This window comes from Halichoeres trimaculatus, unplaced genomic scaffold (genome assembly GCF_033239565.1).
Source record: "Halichoeres trimaculatus isolate MK-OKI-2021-1 unplaced genomic scaffold, fHalTri1.1 fHalTri1_scaffold_5, whole genome shotgun sequence".
In the NCBI taxonomy this organism is placed as follows: Eukaryota; Metazoa; Chordata; class Actinopteri; order Labriformes; family Labridae; genus Halichoeres; species Halichoeres trimaculatus.
In genome coordinates, this window is record NW_027437183.1 from 20125751 (window position 1) to 20147129 (window position 21379).

General features: G+C 42.4%; 1 protein-coding gene across 15 annotated transcripts in view; it reads right to left on the minus strand.

The window, feature by feature from the left end:
• Positions 1–21379, minus strand: part of fbrsl1 (fibrosin-like 1) — a 531917-nt gene that overhangs the window by 346537 nt on the left and 164001 nt on the right. For 8 of the 15 annotated variants that reach the window (XM_074669455.1, XM_074669454.1, XM_074669453.1 and 5 more), the window contains exon 1: positions 11660–13000. In XM_074669455.1, the coding sequence (XP_074525556.1) occupies positions 11660–11962 (303 nt within the window). In that variant the 5' untranslated portion in view covers positions 11963–13000. Of the gene's footprint in view, positions 1–11659; positions 13002–13418; positions 13507–21379 lie in introns of those variants that run through there. The other 7 variants (XM_074669461.1, XM_074669452.1, XM_074669459.1 and 4 more) reach the window with 2 other exon arrangements.

The window sequence follows — 21379 nt, forward strand, 5'->3', positions numbered from 1 at the left end:
TATTTTGATGACTGCCAGCAGAACCGTGTTGATTAATGCTCCCTGAGAAAAATGTCTCTAATTGATTCATCTGAACTCAATCCTTCAGTATGCTTAAATAACGCGGTGCCAGATGTTTCTACGTATTAAATGTTTTTGATTAATAACCCTGAGTGTAACAACAATCTATACATTACCAACAGAAACTGTTGATCCTCTGAGGACCACACCAAAGACTGATATCAAACAGAAACAAACAGGCCTTCATATTTTCAAATGTCTGGATTTATGAGTCAGTGCTCGACTTTCACCCACCATGAAATTGAGCCAGTAACAATGTTTGCAGCTTTGTTGACTCACATTAACTGACAAATCACTGCTGAACCAGAGCAATGAATAACTAACATAGGCATATGATCATAAACCTGAAAAAAAGGACTAGAGGCTGTTGGTGCTAACTCTATGAACATAAGCCACATTCAGGAAAACAATTTTGTCATTTTACCATCAGACTTGGGCTCTTGTGTTCTTGTGTAAAATAAACAATGAAACTACTGTTTGCTTTGAAACATTACAACATATGACATGTTGCTATTTAAGTGGATAAATGCTCAAAAAGCACAAACAAATGCACAAAAAAGTAGGTATGCTCCAATCAAATTCTGGAATTGAGTAGCAGTCTGATTCTGACTCAAGCCCCGTTTCTACCAAGCAGTCCCGTTTGGATCAGTATAGTTTGGTACAGGTTAGATCGGTAAAGCCTGATCCTGTTTGCTTTTCCACTGCCAACCGTGCCCCCTCTTGGTAGGCGGCATGTCTGGATGCTAATAGCCGCAAATAAATCCAACAAAAAAGAAAACCACGACACAGTAAACAAAGAGCAACGACGGGTGACATCTGGCAATTCTCCTTCTTTGTGTTTGTCATGTGGCCCTTTGTTACAAAGCTCAATCAAGCTTTTCTCAGACAAGACTGGGAGGAGAAATACAGCAGCGGTTGTTGCACGCTAAGTGACAATTCTTTCGACCAGTCAACAGACTGCAGTATTGTGGCTCCATCTTCTGTGATTGGCTTGGTAAGACTGGCACCCCAGTAGAGGAGTGCCAAAAATTGGGACAGTACAGTTCAGTTTTTGGGGGATCTGTCCTGGGATAAGTCAGTGGAAATACCACAAAATGCAAGCCTTACTGAGACGAACCAAACTGATCTGCTTGGTGGAAGCAAAGAGTTAGTTCAGATACCAGTTACAAAGGACTGATCCATTAGACTGATCAATTCATCTCAGTTTTATGCTCTTCTGCGTTAAATCAGCAACTATGGTAGCCGGTAAGTGTTGGATGATTTGCAAAAGCCACAACAGGAAAGCAAACGGAACAACAGGAATGCATAAGCAACAACACGACAGAAGTACAGCCACAACAGAAGAGGTCAACAACAGTTCATTAACTGATGGCTATCCTTACAGACACAGAAAAAATGTGACGTAATCTTTTTTTTTTAAACTTCAGCTATGATAGATACAGCTTTGTAGGGGTCTCTCCTTGTGATATCCTTCATGGTACTTATATTTCAATGGCATTGACCAGTAATGTGTCATCTTAAATGTAGCTTTATGAATCAGTCACACCATAACATTAGCTATATTTAGACCAAAACTGAGTCCAACTAGGCAGAAGCAAAATATCATGAAGGAAGATAACTACAACAACTTAGCAGTTTGGAGGTATTTCACATGTTTCTCAGACAACTCTAACAGAAACTTAGATTATATGCAATTTTAATTCTTCACTTATCCACAACTGAGATTTATAGTTAAATTATAATTTAGAATTGGAGATCTACTCACTGCACATTTATACATTCATAATCCCCAAAAAATATGAAAACAGACGGTTCAAATATGAGGTCATTTAATTTTAGTTTACAAAGAGAAAAGCCTGAAGTTGCTAAAACATCTTTCTCAGTCTCATCCATACAACTTGGAATGCTAAGCTTACACTAGAGTGGGATCATTGCATCCCAAATAGAAAAACAGCTTATAATGATGCTTGCACGTTCGTATGTTTCTTCTCTAAACCTGAATGTACTTGTCCTAAGCTGCACAGCAGACAGAAGTATAATGAAATCCAAGGATTATAAAAACATTTTCTAGACTGTAAAATGCCCAAGCAGAGGTAAAATTTATCTATCTCTGTTTGCAAGAGAGCTTTGTCAAGATTATGCTCCCCTGAAGCGCACAGCTCAGTCAGACCAGTGCACAGACCTTTGTACTGAAAGACTCTGCAAGGCTGGAAGAAATGACCGACCCTCTCATGCAAACAAAATGTTGAAAGGGGATTCAAGTGATGTGAAGGCTGAAGCAAACCAGGCTTTCAGAGCTCTCTCTTCGCTCTCTGTCAGCAAAGGACACGGCTGAAAAGAAAACAGCCATTACTTAATGAGCCACTTAAAGAGTGCCCTCTCTATTTAGTTTTCATTATTTTTATTGTAAATCCTTCACAGGCCTCGACTGCCAGTCAGTTACACAGAGCCCTGCTGCCAAGTATGGGGTTATTTATTGACCAAAATCACAAGGCTGAAAAATACTTCAGCTGAATGACAAACATGATTACAATGAATTTATCTCCAAATCAATCCATATATATCTTTTGCTAACATTGTTTTATAACTAGAATTAATCAAACAGTCGAGGGGTTCAGAAAGGAAAGGAGAGGGGACAAACCGGTGGAGGATAATTACCGGGGAACCTTCGAACAGTGAGGCTCCTAATCCATCGCAGACTCACAGACAGCATCTTAATCACAGCATAATTACATCCTGTCATTCACCGCAATGAAAACACTGAGACAGGAAGATGGAAGACGGAGCGCTACGACAAGCAGGAAATGGATACATATGCCTACAACCAGCAACCCACATCCTTTTATGTGCCAGTTAATATGTGTCAGCTTTGACTTTCTGAACGCACATTTTAGCAATTCCTCTCCAGTCACAGTACCTGGAAACAAAGAGCTTCTTATTCTGATGTTTTATAGAGCTGGTAAATCCAGACTGCAGAGCGGTGCCTCAAATAAATAGACAACTGACAGCTCTAAAAAAGGACTCCTCCAGGCCAGCATGCATATATCTCACTACCCTCTAAAAGATACGCCAGCGCTGCTGGCTGACAGCCTCAAAAATTAAGAAATACAGATGGAAATGCCTGCTGCCTGTTAAAACTGCATATAAACTTGTGGTTGCTGATCTAGTGACTGAAGCATGTTGGCACCACTCACTTCTAAGACTGTCACACATCAAAAACTGGCGTCAAGTGTGAACTCAGAGTCAGGCTGTGACACTCTGAAGGCATAGTATCTGATTCAAATCACTCTGTCACAAAATGTAGACTCCACTGCAACTATAAACTTCTGTGTTCAAACACGGAGACATTATTTAGTATTCTGTTGTTATCAGTTCTGCTACACTTCTTGATAAATTTGCAAAGGTTTCCGTGAGACTGTCTACACTGAAGGATACTTAAAGGCACCATTGAGTTTTCTTGTAAACAAACTAAAGCAGCGTCTGAATTCAGGGCTGCTCATCTAAATGCAACGCTTGTATCCTTTAAGGCTAAGAAAGAAATCTGAATTTTAAAAACTAGTTCATCCTCATAAAGCATTTCCAGAAACTATTTCTTCAATATTTAAGAGCAAGTGTCTGTATTTTCATTATATTGATTTCCGGGTACTTTTAAATCAGAGTGTCTGAAGCATATTGGTTTTGGACTGCTGATCAGATCAAACTAATACATCTACTTGGGCTCTGGGAATGTTTGTAAGTTTATCTCAAGCTTTACAGATTGATCTGCTATAACAAAGTGCTCATTGTTGTCAAAAATGGTGAACATAAACCATAAAGTAAGGCATAAAAGTTGCACAGCTTTCTGACACTGTTTGTTTTTTTGGGGACTAGCGAAGAGAAATAGTTATGAACTCTGTTTACCTTTGTGTTCAGATTTCCTTTGATTTCAGCAATGCTCAATGTCAATGCATATGTGTGGCTCTTTTTGAGAGGCTTTTGTTATCACCTCTTTATCAGCTACCTGAACAGAAGTTGAGCTCAGCCTTCAGTAGTATCAGTAGTTGTGGAGTTTGGACCAGGCAGCACTGTGAGAAATGAAGTCTAAGTGGAAGCTCCAAAATCAGTTCTTGGAGATTCAGCTCCAGGCTGGCTGCAGAGACACCAAGAGCCAAAAAAGACAATTTTCTACGGCAAAAATAAACATTTTCACAGCCTGGTTCAATAAACAGCTTGGATCTAAATAGCTCATTTCTCCTTCGAGTTTTGACTGTATGAGGTCAGGACACTTAACTGACAGGAGGGCACCCTATGGCTGTTTGCCTCATCCAAACTTGAATGTAGCTAGGTTGAGTTCAGCATGACCAATCAGCTTCAAAACTCTGTACCAGAAACAGATTGGTGAAGTGGAAACATAGTCTATATACAGTCTCTGGTAAATACAGATTCATGGCCTGGAACCTGTGCCATCTGCTGTTCATTTCTTTTCTTAAATTGATGTGTTTTCAACCAAACCAGTACACCACAAGTTTTGTTTGCTAAATAGCACATGACTGTTTTTTCTAAATAGGTTAATATCACATGGGCAAACATGGGACAGTAGCATTATGAGGTGACAGTGGTTGACTGGTACACCTGGCTATGTATGCAGCATGCTTTGGCCCATTAAAGCAGTTGTTTGCTTTGTCGAGTGCCACCTTCTAGATGAAATATTTTCCCTACAAGATCACACTTTCACCCCAACTTGTAGGAAAGGCATTTTCTCTACTGCCATCTACACAAAGTCATGTATATCCTCCACACCTGGATCCACGTGTAGTTTTTAGAGGAGGCTGATTAATGGTTGTTTTGCCTCCTAATCCACGTGACCACACTTCAACAACACACAAGAACCTTCCTCAGGTGGATATATTTAGGTCACTGGTTGACAGCCCGGACAGAAGCACAGTGAAGCTTCAATCGAGTGTTGGTGTGTGTGCGTGTGTGAGAGAGTGAAGGCTTGTGAATGTGACCATGCATTTATCAGCCACGCTGTCGCCTACAGTGTGTGACAGCTCGAGAAGAACCGTGGGCCTGAGGACATCCCACTGGCATTAAGAAAGCTCTCTCCACGGGATGCGCAAGCCAATGAGCAGCAGGTCCTCGGGGGAGGAGGGGGGCTGCCTTGTTAATTAAAGCTGGAGTTGTTTGTCAGCGCCGGCATATGATGCACAGCGCTATCACCATCAGGGGGGGAAGAGAAAACACAAAGCAAGATTGCTGCAACCCCTGCAACAAATCTGCTGCCTCACCATGGAGGAAAGACATCTTACTAAAGCAGTGACTGCACACCGAGGCGTCCTGTGTCAGTATCAGTTTGCAATGTGTTACCTGAGAAAGAGGGAGTGCACAGCTCCCCACAAGGTTAAATAGACAACATGGGATTAACAAAGTGCTTAGCACCATGCTAATCTGCACACTTACTTAAAGCATGATGACCATGTTTTATTTGTTCTCTATCTAAATACACCATGTGTCATTGGGAAAATGTCACCATGTCATCGGCATAACTATGCATGCTGTGTCCTGTAAAAGGCTCATGGACATGTGCACAAAAGCACAGTGAAAATCTAGGGACAAGGACATGATGCAGAGGTCTTTGGGCTCCTCTGCTGTAACAACCGTGTATTAAAGACAATCAACTATTTTGCATTAAATATCGATCTCAATTTGACTCATTTAGTCTATTATGATTACATTACTCTCATTGGCAACAGTTAAAGCATTGTGCACAGTTAAGTAGCTAACTCAGGTGATCTGGCGTACACAGTGAGGCTGGTTTAGGGGTTATTGCGCTCATTAAAGTTGATGATGCAAGTTTTTCTTCCTCATCACTCTCAGCTGAATTGTATTTTTCTATGTGTTAACTCCTGAGCACTGCTATATCTCGAACTGTGTTTCATATTCACCAAGTTTGTAGATTTCCCTTTTGTAGCCTACAGTTTCATCTGCATTTCTTCTGCGGTTTCCATCACTTTCCTCTTCCCTACTGAAAGACGTTTAATTAGCTGAACATGGTGGATTGGAATGATTACAGTGAGTCTGTGATCAAAGCTGCAGCAGTAGTGACAGCATGCTGAAAATAACAGACAGTTGTAATGAGGAACTTAATTCTTATTGTTTAACTGTACTTTGCACACCTTGCTATTGCTTTATTATCCTTACGGTCTGCTCTGGGCGGGGGCAAAATAGCAACATGCCAGTAAGTCACCGTCCTGATCTGTAAGATACAAGTAGGGGGGCTGAATATAGACACTGTAATTAAAAAATTAGGCGCTCTCAACTTTCCTGTCAATAGTACAAAGCACTGTAAGGACTATTTGGAAAAGCTAGGGTTTTTTTCCAGGATAGAGGCTCATGCAGATCTTCTTTTTAACACAGATCTCTCTTCCCACTGTCAAACGTTCATTGGTCAGTTGTCATTCCATTATAATAGCAATTGACAACAAGAAGAGAGCAGCGGGAATCGGGTGATTGGTGTAAATAATCTAAAGAGATGCAGTAGTGAAACTTTTGAAAAAAAAAAAAAAGAAAAAACAAAACCAGCTAATGCAATTAGATATTGTGACATATTGTTGGTGACTTCTTGACGTTATGACAACTATCTCAAAATGTTGATGTTAACGTTATCTTTAGCCGACTGTGAATGAAGCCTATGCAGAAGGGCTTAAAGTTGCTGTTCATCGAGAATCTGCATGAGGCTGGCTGCAGAAAGACTGGAAACCACACACCCAGCCCAAATTACTGACTTTTACTGAGTTAAAAAACACATTTACAGCCTGGTTCAAAAAGTGGGTCTGAAACTCTTATTCCACTATTAGTACAGACTTCCAAGCCAGCGGTTTAGAGGACATCCAATGTCCAATCAGAAACACAGCTCAGCTCACGTGACTGACACGCGCCCGAGAGCTGTTAGAAAGGAAGTTCAAAGCCCATGTCACATCCAATATGGCCAAAATCTTACAATGGCTTCATTTCACTGTGTCCGGAGCAGACTGGTGACGTCGCATAGACTCCTTCCAAATTATATACGGTCTACAATGCTATCACACTTCATATCATGGGTGAGATTCCCACCTCTACTGTCTACAGTTGTTTTTATATTGCCTTTATAGAGCTTTAATTTTCCTTACTTTTAGCCCACAATCCTTTCAGTGTGTGTAGTTTAAGAGCTATATAACATGAGTCAGATTCCTGTATGGATGCACGGCTAATTGTAGTATGACTAATTCTGATCATCTTGGTTCAAGAAAGCTTCACCGTCAAGTCAGAGGGTGCCAGGACCTCTCTGCGTAGGCGCTACCAGGGCGTTCATTAATCGCCCTCTGTGAGTGAAGTACCCATGTGAAGTGCTGTCACTGTTCAGAGGGTAGACCTGAGTGTCAGCTTTACTAATGACTGTTAATAAGAAACACATGGTGCTTTCTCAGTGCTTAGAATGAAATACCCGCTGATGAATGCAGAGGAGCGTGTGTGGTTGTTTTAGAAAAGGCCTCCCAAATAAATGGAATTCCTTCAAACAGGAGCTCAGTTTGAGGCCTTTTTCAGAGCACTGGATGGAGGAGAAAGACTCATACTTGTAACTGGAATGTTTCTGGCTTCAGTCCACACACCAGCTGGGAAAATATGGGTGGAGAAAGTGAAGCTGCAACTCAGAGCTTCTCTATCAACTACTGTCCCTCAGGGCAAGGGGGCTTAATTTCTCTCATATTGCTTTGGTGCAGCTGCTCATCGGCCAACAGCAGAGGATGATTAGAGTGTATAACAGGGAGATGAAGAGCAAACATTTTCAGAAAAACTTCCCTGTGCGAAAAAATGAGTCAGACTCCAGATCATCAGAAACCAATTTTTGTCCAAATGCCAAATAGCGTTTCTGCCTTCTGCCCTTAACGCTGTTGTAATATCACTAAATCAACTAAATCCCCATTAGAGTGAGTATAGAAACTCATGCTGTGGAACGAAAAAGCCAAACAAATCTGTAAATTCATGTTAAAGCAGATGAACAGAAGGATTGTGGATTAACGAGAGGGGATTTGCCACTCCGACGTCACTCACAGAGCAAATGGAGCAAATCAAACATCTTATTAATACTGTGACAGATGGATAATTGTGTCATTTTATTATCTGCTCACTTGTTCGATACCCACAGGGAGACTTCTGCAGGGTTTAAGCCGCAGCGGGTAATTGTTTTACAGCGCCGATATCAGGTGGAAACCCTCTATCTCAGGAGGTCGAATGTTCATTATTTGTTACATTCTTTAGCGTGATTGCTCTGGCATTTACTTGAAAGTGTTTCAAGTCTCTCAGGAAATATCACAGAGCAGTAACTGATCATCTGTTTTTCTTATTGAAGAAAAAGATAAACCTCCTCAAATGGCCTCACAAGGTTTTCTTTTCTCCTTGAAAAGCCCCTGATAGCAGATCGACTGCGCTTACACTCTTTGAATCATTATTGAATCATCTCTAACGTTGCTCTAATCACAATAAGGTGCCCGTGACAAAGCAGGGCGCCTGTGCTTGTATTGTCAATTTGCACAGGTAAGTAAGCAGCTTTCCTTTGAGAATCAGGGGGATTCAAAGCAAATAAATGCGCCGTAATCAAATGCGACCACTGCGACAAATTGCTTTCGGCTGTTGTGGAGCTGCTAAGCATGGGGAAACCACCGCACAGACTAAGCCTTCATCAAGAGGACCTGGTCCTATCAGCACAGAGCTGCAACATCAACAATAACACCAAGCAGCTGATTGTGTTTGAAGTCAAAGAGCCATGGGAGGAACCTTTAACCTCAGGCTATAAGGGACAGACAGCAGCAGCTGTGCACAAGTTAGAGACCAAAATAGGACAATCAGATGACGGCAACAGTCACCCGAAGGTGACAGGGAATTTATGAAACATGCTCATCCTGAAGTGCTTTGGGCTTAGATAGAGATTAAAAGACACAAGACTGAGTAAATATTTCTATGTGGGCCATGTGGGCTGGTTGAGCTCAGGGAGGACAGGGAACGAATGTTGGCAGAATGCTAATGAGACAGTGGCCTGGCTGTAAACGGAGACATAAACACAACACTGTAGCCCATCAGTCACTTTGAAGAGGTCAGGAGGACCACACACTCCTCCTGCTGAGGCTGTGGGAGCTTATCAGAGCGTGACGTAATAGGTCAGAGTTATTCCCCGGCCAAACGCCGCCGTGTCCTCCTCATAATTGATGAACAATTAGCACAGGGAGCGCAGGTCAGGAGCTCCACTCAAGCGTACAGTAGGTAGGTGAAAGCATGAGTCAGAGAGGGTTAAGCAGTGGGTACACTTTCCTTTCACGGTGATGCAATCTGTTCACTGAAAGTAAACGGGATTATTGCTGCCATTTCCTGCAAACGTGTGAAATATGTAGTGTGTCAACACGCTCATTTCTTTCTCTGCATGCAGGAAAATCTAGGAGCAAACCACAAAAGAAACATTACACATCCCCTCGTGTAATTGCACCAGATTCCCCAACATCATTTAATAAGTGCAATCCATTTGCATGCAAATCAGACCAATTACCAACAAGTAGCTGGCATGTGAGTATCATTTCACATAGCACCCTATCATGCCTCATTTGCCTAGCCTTGAAACATAAGCTCCTATGTGGAGCACATTGTGTTTATTCAACATGGATTTAGCACTTGAGTGAGAAAACTATTACTGCGCTGGAATGTGTAAAACCAAAATTGGATAATTATTTAACCTAATTTCCTTTTTAAACACAAAGTGGCAGCATTTTATTAAGATAAAGCACCCGTGGAGAAACCTTTTTGAAAATGCAACCCCCTCTGTAACAACAAACACGGCATTAATAGGGATAAAGCGTGCGGAGCTTGTGAACTTAAATTACCTCTAACAGCATCAAGCAAACACACGCACGACAATATTCACAGAAGTCAGGGCGGTGCAATGATAGAAGCGCAGAAGATGCCATTGAGAAGCACTTTGCTGCTGTGACATCCTCAAAGTCTTTCACAGTCAGCAGCTGTCAGAAGTGGCAGCCAGGCAGCACAAAGGGCAGAAACACTCACACATGCAACATCACAGCACACTGCTCTCATACAAATCAACAAGAAGAGGTGTGAAGGCTTTGATTTTATGCACATTTTACTGCAAATAATGTTTAGCTTATTGGAAAATGCTGCTGCAGCCTCCCCGTGGGGGAGTTCATCCTTGAATCTCTCTCTGTATTGTATCATTATAGAATTTTATGGGCTGTAATGTTTTTAATCAATAGCAGCTACAAAGTTTCTCTGGAGGTTCCTTTCCCATTAATTACAGAATAACAATAGTTTTTGTGGTCAGGGTTCATGCACGCATACTTCACACTAACAACTCTTCTATTATTCGTCCCCTATCGGCTTTCACACCCACTTTAAGGGCAATGAAGCGCTGAGCTAAGTGGAATAGCAATATAACCACAAATGATCCAGACAGGTTGAGCTTGTTAACAGATGGGAGGAGGTAGTGAAGTGATCTTTCATTATAGGGACGGACAACTGGTTTATATTTCATGTAGTTATGATGGCGCACATCTGCATCTGAGCGTTCCACTGAGTAAGCAGGACGTAGGAGGCACGAGTCAATCATGGCTGATTAATACCAGTGCTAAGCCTACATGGGAGGTTGTCACTGGAATGAGGTGGCCTGTGGTATGATCCATGGGCTCACAAATGAGGTCATCATCTTAAAATACACAACCCTCAGAGGACTGATAATATGCTAGCTATGTTTGTGAAAGCTATGATTTATACTGCTGCAACAGAAGAGCTAACATTCCTCGAATGAGCCAAAAAACTAAGGGGAAAAAAAAAAGAAAAACAAACACAGAGCTGTCAATCAGGGTGCCGTCCCACAGGGAGCAATGTTTTATTTGTCATCTAATGAGATAAAAGACATAAGAGGATGTCACAGGAGGAGTTGCTTTCTTCCTGGAGTCATTCTCTGACATCAGATGTAGGAATGACAGAAACAGGCAGGGTTATCAGCACATGCTGTATCACGCCTGTGACAGATGGATGCTGCAATTTGTCAAAGTGCAAAAACGTCAAGAGGGCACTGACAACTCATAACAAAAACAATCTGAGCCTGGAAAACACAGACACCTGTTTACCTGCCACCTCAGACCAGATGCTGGCAGTGATTAACATCTCAGTCTCAGAGCTTTGAACGTGGAGCTTCTGCAAAGACAAGTTAGCTGCTGCAGTGGTTTCCAACACCAAAGGGACAATCACCTCAGCTTGGTGAACTCAACACCCGTGTTTGATGGGAATCAAACCAAAGCCAAGGTGTCCCAGAATCCCTGATCTGCTGTAAGATGATCAGAGGAGTCATTATCCAGTTCTTAATTGGCATCATCTCAAGTCAATTAGAGGCTGATCACAAGTCCTCATGTTGCTGGTGAGTCTCAAGGACCCCCACTTTGTGAAGCACTCCACTGATGAAAAATTGGGGAAATGCAGCACACATACACCCACATACACACACGCACACACATGCGCGCGCGCACACACACACACATACACATACAGATACACAGGTAATGATCCAGCTCCTCCTTACCTCCAGACGGTCCAGGCTGATGAAACTGGTGATAGCAAATCCATCAATGATATCCTCCTCCTGCGAGCTGGACTCGCGCCTCTTCCGCCGGGGGGGACGCGGTGCTCTGGAGGCGGCTGCGGGGTGCGGCGCCTTTTTACCGGGCAGGGAGGCGGTGTCCCTCCCCGGACTGTGTCCCTCCCTGTCGGAGCAGGAGGAGTTGGGGTCGGGGCTGCGGGCGTCTCTGCTTCCTGCCTCCCGCAACCTCCGCACCCTCTCCCGCTTGGACCGGCATCTCCTGCCGGGCTTCAATTTGCCATCCATGTTGTTGGAGAGAGCTTGTAGTGTCAAAAAGCGAGATGAATACAACTCCACAGCAGGTTCTCGCTGAAACGCTCACTGCACCGCGTAATAACAAATAACACACACCGGACTGAGAAATGTACGCTGCGCTATAACGTGAGGATAGCGCTGTGTGTGTCTGTGTGTGTGCGCGCGCGCGTGTGTAAATAACAACGCAAATATAGCTGTATAACACTCAATGACCTTGAGTATAAACCTTCCCAATCTCCATTACGATAAGCAAATGTTCAAGTATCCCACTCAGCCGAGGGGGAGAGGGAGCAAAGCGACGCGGATCCACACGTTAATTTGTCACGAATCTGCACTATGTCGACGCGGTGTCCGCTAAAGCAGGTGCAAAACGGCGAAATAGTTAAAATCCACGCATTACACTCGCTTTGTAACTTTTGTTGCATCGGAATAATAACGCGCAGTGTTACAGCCGAACCTCGCTGCATACCGCAGACAGCGCAGAGAAATCATGTCGCTGCCCGTTGTTGTTTTCCACCTCCCCAATCCATGATCCAAGGCTGTCAAATAAAGAGCTCGGGATACTATCCGTCCGAGACGAAACGCCTGGCGAGCGAGCACGCATCGATTGTGGCTGTCGGATGACTGAATAATCCCGAGTTTTTTTAAGACATATTCCTCTCAGGGGCAAAGGGATCCCAAGTCTGTGAGCGACTTCTGCGCAATATTCCCCTAAATGATCCCGAACCGTCCGAATAAGACAACCATCCAATGTGAAATCAAACTCCACAAGGCAATGAGGCGGTCTATTCCAGTTTAGATCATGGTGAGTTTCCTATTAATCCACTCCAGTCCGTCCCTGTGCTGCTCAGTTGCCCAGTGGCTCGTGGTATTTTCTATTCGCATAAGAAGGCTTTGATAAGTGTCCTTAAAGCGACAGGAGTGATTAAAATCTCCTCACCCCCCTCTCTCATTCCCTTCATCCGAAATTAAGAGACACAGTCAAGCTTCAGAGAACCCACAGAACTGACGTATTTCCGCCACCTCTGGCTTACAATTTAGCATTGGAGGGAGGCTGGTGTGTGTAAAAAAAAGGAAAAACATTTTCTCTCTTCCTCTCGCTCGCTCGCTCGCTCGCTCTGTGTTGGGCACAGTTTGTCACACAAGGCACTATTTTAGTCTGTCTGCCAAAGCTGATGCCACATCATGCGTGTCCCACTGACTGTGCTGTCACCAGTTGAAAATGCAGCGCGCACAGACACACATAAACACACACACACATGCTCATTTATCAGGTTTGACAACCTCTCCTTTCTGACCCTGTTGGCACGTCCATCACCTCCCTCCAGCTCTCTGAATCCACAAGCAGAAGACCACTCAAGTTAAAAGATGCATTTCCTTGACAGGTTGATGCCAACTATTCCACAAGTGTGCAGGAAATGTTTGGAGAAGCTGTTGTTGCACTCACCTCGCCCTGGAGCAGGATGGTGTGTTTTCCAAAGGCTGCAGAACGGGGACACCCATGGACAGATCCACAGAGAGTTCCAGGGAGTCCTCTGCAGAATGAAGCACAGTTAATTTATCTTCTTTCGATCAGCAGAAATTAGGGCAATGACATTACATAATCACTGTATTGTGTAACAAATATTTCCATTATAGGATTCACTGCTCCTGCTCTGTTGGGACTCTACTTCCACTTCTTTGGACGCTCATTCAAGCATTCAAACCACAACACAACCACAGAAAAGTTCATAGCAGGGCATTAGACTAGGGTTTAGAGGGCTTTATATGGAAACCTGAAGTGATCCCAACGTTACATTTAATTTAAACTGCATAAAAAGGTTTTAACTAAGGTTATACATTACTTTAGCAGATCAGGAACCATCACACTCGATTATGATGATACTTTTTACGGCTCAGTTTAATTAAGTCAAGTTCTTGTTGAACAGAATCATAACATATATATCTATCCTAACTTCAGTCCCATGTGAAAAATCAACCACAAAAAAAAAAAATAAAAAAAAATACAGATAAGCCAGCTTTGTCTCTGTTCAACCTCTGCCTTGGAAGTATTAAACTTGATGCTGTGATCTTTTGTTTATACTTTTCACCATTCTTGAGCAGGCCACTTAAAATCTGCATGCTTTCCATTCACTGACACTGAAAAGAAAACTTAAAAAAAAAAACTATTAAAAGTTTTGTATCTCACACTTTGTTTCATCTTAAGACAGTGTGTTGCTAAGTCTCTAATTCTGGAGCCATAGACTTAAGTTTTTGCAAAAGCTGGGCATCTTCCAGGGGCACTAACTGCAACACCAGCTAGATTCATAGCTCTATTTGAGAGGGTGGTTAGCTTTGCCGGTGTATAGCTGGTGCACAGGGGATTTTGAGGTCTGCAGCAATTTCTGTCCACTTTTCTACTTCTCCACTCTATCCAGATAACTTTGGACAACTTTAGAGGATATGTCAGAGAGGCTCTCTCCTCAACTTCACCAGTTTCTTCTCATTTTTCACAGTGCAGAGCAAGTGGTCACACCAACTGTGCTGGTGTTAAAGGTGGTAACAGAGACAAGACACAGAACCAATGTGTGTCAGTATCTAATTGTGTCTGTGTGAGTATGTGGAACTCCTGCCGTGACCTTTCCTCTCAAACAGCTTAATGCTGAATAAAATGACACCACACGACACGAACATAATTCATATTCCCTGCAAAATCTGAAATCTAATCAAGTTTTTTGTCTTATTATTTCAATAAAATTGAGTTATGAGACTTGATATGAAATATGTTGACATGAAAAGTCCATAAAATGTCTTATTTTAAGATTTCAAAATCAATCCAGGGGAAAAAATCTGCCAACGGGTTTGAAAAAATGCAAGACATTTTAATTATTTTAGGAAACTTTAGGAAGTTTTTTTTTTCTTTTTAAACTGTCGACTGAGATTTTTTTTTTTTCAGCAATTCAGGTGTCATTTCATCTTTTACTATCTTACAATCTTTAAATAAGACATTTTTATAAACACATCAGGAATGATGCTCATGCAAACCCATTGGCACATACTTGGTAAAAAAATAAGATATCAACACTTATATTTCTTTTCTTTTTTTCCAGGGGGGTGAAGAAGCGATATAAAAATACCAAGATGTGATGTTTGGATTGAGTTTAAAGACCATGTTTAATGAACAAACAAGATCCTTGGATCATACCTCAACTCAAACGCAAAGCCAAATGAAACCCTTATGATTTTATCTCGACTGTCTGTGACTTGATGTCGTATGTTTTGAGGCCAGCTAGCATAAGCTGACTATAACAGGCAGAAAGTACAGGAACATGGTTTAAAACATGTCACACGCAGATGATTAAAGTGACGTGTTGTGTTAAAGACAGGAGGCAAAATGAATCCACCTGCTGTTTTTAGCAAACAGAGCCAGTGGATGATGGCACTAGAGCCTCATGAGTGTGCTGCTCATCCTATAAGAAACCCTATAATCTCCATCATGACTATGTGCAGTTCTCATTAGTAACAGTCAAATGGGAAGTAATGGGGGAAACAGTGTTAATAAACTGTTAATATCAGAGGCTCTCTGGTAATGATCTCATGCAGAGGTGTGCGAGCTGGAGAAAAATTATAGCGTCCAGCCAGTGTGAAGTATTGCATATACGAATCCCTTGGCTCATTATTTGATCTTCACAGCAGCACAGGAAGCAGTGAAAGCAGAGCTGCGAGAGCCAGACTGAAATATTTAGGCAGTTAGCGTGCAGTGGCTCAGGTGTGGGAATCTTCTTTTATGGCTAGAGTGTTCTGTGAAACTGCAAGTAAATGCAGGGAAATGCAAAACGAAAGTACTTTTATGCAAATACAGTATGGCTGCAGGGTAAATTATCCAGAGCGGTGTAGGTGATTAAACCGCAGACTGCGCAGAGTGAGTGTGATGAAGTTTTTATGGAACACTGCTGCACCTTGTTACACTGTGTAATCTATACGCAAATATCAAAATGTTATACTTAGTCGCTGCTTGCAGCTGGCTGCAGTTCAAGGCTCTGTGGCTGAAAATGCACTTTTCACCCAAGCAGCATTTTTCGTGTATTTCCCTGTATGCTGCTCTGGAGAACAATAACCAGGTGAGCAGAGCATAAATCTATGAGCAAACTGACCTTTTGGGAACTTGAGTTGCTATCATTTTCTTGTAACTTTAACCTCTGTAACCACCGTGAATAAACCCTTCTCTGTTTGAGTGGCTTTGCAAGAACTAATTCAGTAAGGAGATTAAAAAAAGGGGGGAACAGGTATGGTGAGAGGGCCGCAGAGGAGAGGGAAGAGATTACCTCTGTTTCTTCCATGCTACTATTTGCTGTGAGCTTAATCCATAGCTACAGACTCTGAGCTCCCACATCGCAGTCATTCAAACACTAGTCCCTTTGAAACGCTTAGCCCCGGCTGCGCTGGGAGCTAAAGGGAGGGAGCCTGTCACGCTTTTATGATGTGTAAGCGGCAGAATTGTTTTTCTTTGCCTCTGCCACCGCGATAAGGATTCATTTGATGTCACTGAGGTCAAGGTGCTTCTTGCTTAAAGGGCTATTTTCCATTGAGATAGTTCTGAGAGTGCGCTGTCTGCTGTAGACATGGGATTTAGAGGTGAACGATCTGAAGCGAGCAATAAAAAAAGAAATCTCTCTCCTCAAGAACAGAGCGTATCCTTTGTAAGGAACATAGCCCCACAGAAATCAATAAGCCTAGATTTCACACTAGAACAGCACACAGCTGTAAGACACAAATCCCTACACTGCTGTAAAGAAAATAAACTCTGTTGGTTTACAACATCATTTGTGCAGAGTTGGTGTGTAAGGAGCGAATTCACCGTCCCTCAGCTTCCTTATGGTGTTATAATGGTTTGACTGACGGATGGTCTTCGGCAGCACTTCATCACTAAAGTTCATCATGAATGGATCACTGTTGCGTCTGGATCATTGGTAGAGGTTGCCACCAGTCTGAGTCAAGTTTGACTGACATGGATGTTATAGGCTTTGACTCAGTGTGACAGAGCAGAACAAAATGAGTTTCCAATATGATTGTGGAGCCAAACTACTTGATCTGTTGCAGGCTCTCAGCTTTCGGGTCTGCTCTGATTCCTGCTAACAACTCAGGCTGTGACAACAAGCTCCAGTGCATCAGTTGGTATGAATATGGAGGTATCTCCTCCACAAGGGAAAGTTAATAAGAGGCACAAAATGCTGACTATGAGGGTGTGTTGCAGGCACCACAGAAGAAGTCTGAGGCAATCCAGTCTTCCCTAATGTCCTTGGTTTGAAAAGGACAAACATCCAGAGAACATCAGTTCTCTGGGACTAAATGCCTTATTGATGCCAAAGGTCAGAGGAGAATGGACAGAGTGGTTGGAGATGGTAGAAAGACAACAGGAACTCAAATAACCACTCATTACTCCCGAGGTATGCAAAAGAGCATCTCTACACACACAACACGTCCAACCTTGAGGCAGATGGGCTACAGCAGCAGAAGACCACTCTGGGTGCCACCCTTGTCAGCTAAGAACAGGAAAGTGAGGCTACAATTTGCACAGGCTCATTAAAATTAAACAATAGAGGATTGGAAAAACTTTGCCTGGTCTGATTAGTCTGGATTTCTGCTGCGACATCATGATGGTAGGGTCAAAATTTGGCATCAACAACATGAAATCATTGATCCATCCTGCCTTGTATCAACGGTTCTGGCTGCTGATGGTGGTGTAATGGCGTGGGGGATATTGTCTTGGTACACTTTGGGCCCCTTAGTACCAAATGAGCATGGTTTAAAGTCCACAGCCTACCTGAGTATTGTTGCTGACCATGTCCATCTCTTTATGACCACAGTGTACCCATCTTCTGATGGCCACTTCCAGCAGGATAACGCGCCATGTCACAAAGCTCAAACCATCTCAAACTGGTTTCTTTAACATGACTGTGGCTGAATCTCAATGTCCCTCCCAAACCCTGAGCCTTGAGCCCTTATGTACTTAATTGCGAACATCTGGAAAGTGATTATATGCATGAGTCTGCAAGAGCTCAAAATGGTATAACCTCGGAATTGAGACAGCACTTTGACACTTCTCACACAACCTGCGCATCGTCATGTAGCTTACCTGAGCATCAGTATGAATTGTAACTGAACAAGCTTTAGTGTGAAATAATTGACATTTTACCTATACGCCCCTATCAGTCAACACAATTTATCCACCAAACAGATAAATTTGATTATACAAAATCTGAATGTATTGATTAAACTGCACACACAGTATGTGGCATTTTTTAATATCTGAAGTTCTTGTTTTTGTCCTTTTTCAATTTCCTTGTTAAGCATTCCTTTAACCTGCCTTGTTTGTGGGCTTCCCCCCTGGAACCCCACGTTTATGGTTTCATGTCACATTACAATGAACTGTGGGTAACTCCCACACGGTAAATCTACATACAGTATATGCCCACTTACAGAAAGAGCGCAAAGGTGAGAGCCCTCATGGACTCAACAATTCAACTGTGGTACAGCCCTAAACCCCTCACGGACTTCACAGGGATGTGCCTCAAGTGTGGACACTGAGATTAGGCCAATGAGTTCACTGTACTCCATCGACCTCCACAGTCTCCAGATCTCAACTCAATAAAGCTCCTTTGGGTTGTGAAGGAACAGGAGATTCTCATCATGGATATTCAGCTGACAAATCTGCAGCAATTGTGTGATGATACTTTTGTACTACAGTCCATTTGGTGTAAAATTTTGAATCCAAAAGGCACTTTCAGCACTGTTTTTCGTGTGAAATGTGAGCTGTGTCCTACCAGTGCAACCCTTATACAATGAAGATAGAGTTATTCATTGTGTCTATGTACTGTACCCAGAAAATGGGAGTATAATATGTGTTAAGTTTCATCACAGTTGTGTGCAGTTATGACCCTAAGTGCAGCTGCAACCATCACCCGCTGCAAAAGACCAAACATGATTTAAAATACATCCCACTGAGATGTGCTTTTGTAAGCAGCCATTTCAAAGGGCAAAGCTTGTGATGGCAAAATTACACCAAATTCTTTCTCAGGCCCTCTCTGGTCTGTTACAGCAGCAAATCTTATAGGTTTTAATTCAAGTCAGTGTGTCAATTCACACTGCCTCTGCTCAGTTGCATTGTGTCAGATCCAAGACTTCTCTTTCCTCTGTCTGAGGGACCTGAAAATCAGACTGCTCCTTGTGTTCCTGATTGTAGGGTAAGTCAGGCAAGTTGACTATCATACAAAACCAGATTTTTTTTTTTTGTTCCATGCAGGGAAACTTTGTTGCCAAGCAGTTTGGGCAGATTGTGTTATAAAATCAACACAGAGGCACTAAGCATGTCTCACTGTGTGTACCAGCCCAGGAATTAGCCCGTTCCTGACTTTTCAAAGCTTCAGTTCATACACAGTAATAGAGTTTGGTTTCCAATATTCCAGGAGCTGATGAAGTGTACTTTTGCAGGTGTGACAAGTTGTGCTGTCGTCTGGATCAGATATCTGTGATCACACTTTAGGAACAATCTTCAGTGACGACTGTTCAGAGTCCTGTCGGTCAGGAGTTTTTCAGAGCTACAGTTATCACTCAGGTGGCAGAGAAGAGCCAGGTTTGCCCCTTTGAGGCCGGTCATCAAAAATTTTCTGCCTCTTCTAACAAAAAGATGGAACACATTTTCTCAGCATGCTGGTGTACTTCAGGGACTCTTGAAAGAAGTCAGACATTTTGAAGTCCAAAGTCAAGTTTGTTTGGTCAGCTAAAGTCCAGCCTGTTTCTAAAGTTCTCTAAGCCCCTCTGTGGTCTTTTGCTGTATTGGCAGCACCCCAATTTGACAAGCCTTTCATGCTGCAGATTGGTACCAGTCATGTGGTGGTTGGAGTGCTGTTGATGCAAGCCGCTTTTATCAACACTTTAAATTCCTGCTATTTTATTTTTTTCCTTTTGAATCTACTATAAAAGGCTGGATGTGTCTGTTCTTTCCTTCTCCCTCAGAGAGCAGACTTTTTGTGCTCATGTTTTGGGTTTTATTACATTTTCCTTTTAGCTTACACTTGCTGACACCATTCTGTCCTGAACCCATGTACACATGATAATGATACCCCTGTTTGATGTTTCCCCTGGGTTTTAGTGTCTCTGCAGTTCCCAAATCCCATTCACAAGGGCCCCATTGCCAACATGCAGATTTTACATCTCAATCTTTCTCAATCTCATCTCAATTTGGTGATCCTGTCACCTTTCACTGAGCTCTAACTAATATTCAAGATTGTGTATTGGTTCATTGCTTTACATTATAACCACTTAATGGCCAACTCAGTCCAAGTATATTTTCATCACTGACTTTACATTTAACTGTCAAATCTGAAAAAGGAGTCTGATTTAAGCATGGGAAGTGTTCTTGTGTCTGTTCCAAGCGATGACCTCTGGTCTAAAGATATGAGACAATGCTGAAGTGCTAAAATCTGCTGTTTCTGGAGTGTCTGCTTGAGCCTGGCTCTGGAAGTACCGCATGTCACATACACACCAAGCCAAAATCAGCCATTCTCACTGCAGAAATACGTACATTTACAGCCTGGTACACAATGTTTTTCACATCTGAATCGCTAATTTCTCTACTGGCACACACTGTACAGGGGGGAAAAAAATTAACTCAGCGATTTACAAGATATTAAGATCGTGGGTTCACCCCCACCCAATCAGAGACTGAAAGGTGCCCTATAGCTGTTAGTGTGGGGACTCAAACCCCGCCCTACTTCCAATATGGCTGCACCAGTCAATTTGCTTCAAAAATCCATTTCAGAAACAGACAAGGAACGTCAGGGAGACTACATCCATTTATCACACAGTCTACTGTCTGTTTTTAGTCCTAGTAGTATTACCCAGCCATGTTTTAGCAGGCAATAGTGAATACAAAAAATTAATACAAAATAAGAGCCTGTATGGAGAGCAAAAGTAAGTGGGTTTACCTAATCCGCTATTCTTTTACTTCAAACAGATTTGACAAAATCTGCATTTATTTATTTATTCATTCATTCTTTAAAAACATTTCCTTTTTTTGTTAATTCTGCAAACATAAGCCTTTTAAGCATCAGTACATCATAAAAAAGGGGTTTCTCAGGCTCTATCCTATGGGATGCATGGGGTGCGTACAAAAAAGCAACACGGATAAACCTGCACAAACAGCACAGAAACTGAAGCCTGGTTGGAAGTCACCAAGATGAATGAAAAGTTGGTATCCATTTCCAGAGGTCTGTATCACCTCTACATGTTGGACAGTGATATGATGGTTAATGGGTTATAAGATCAGTTTTTTCCTGATGCCAGACATGAGTAATTGCATCACGTTGGAGCTCAGTAAATTCTCACCACTCATGCTCAAGTGCTTGCATCATATCCATCTTTTATCCT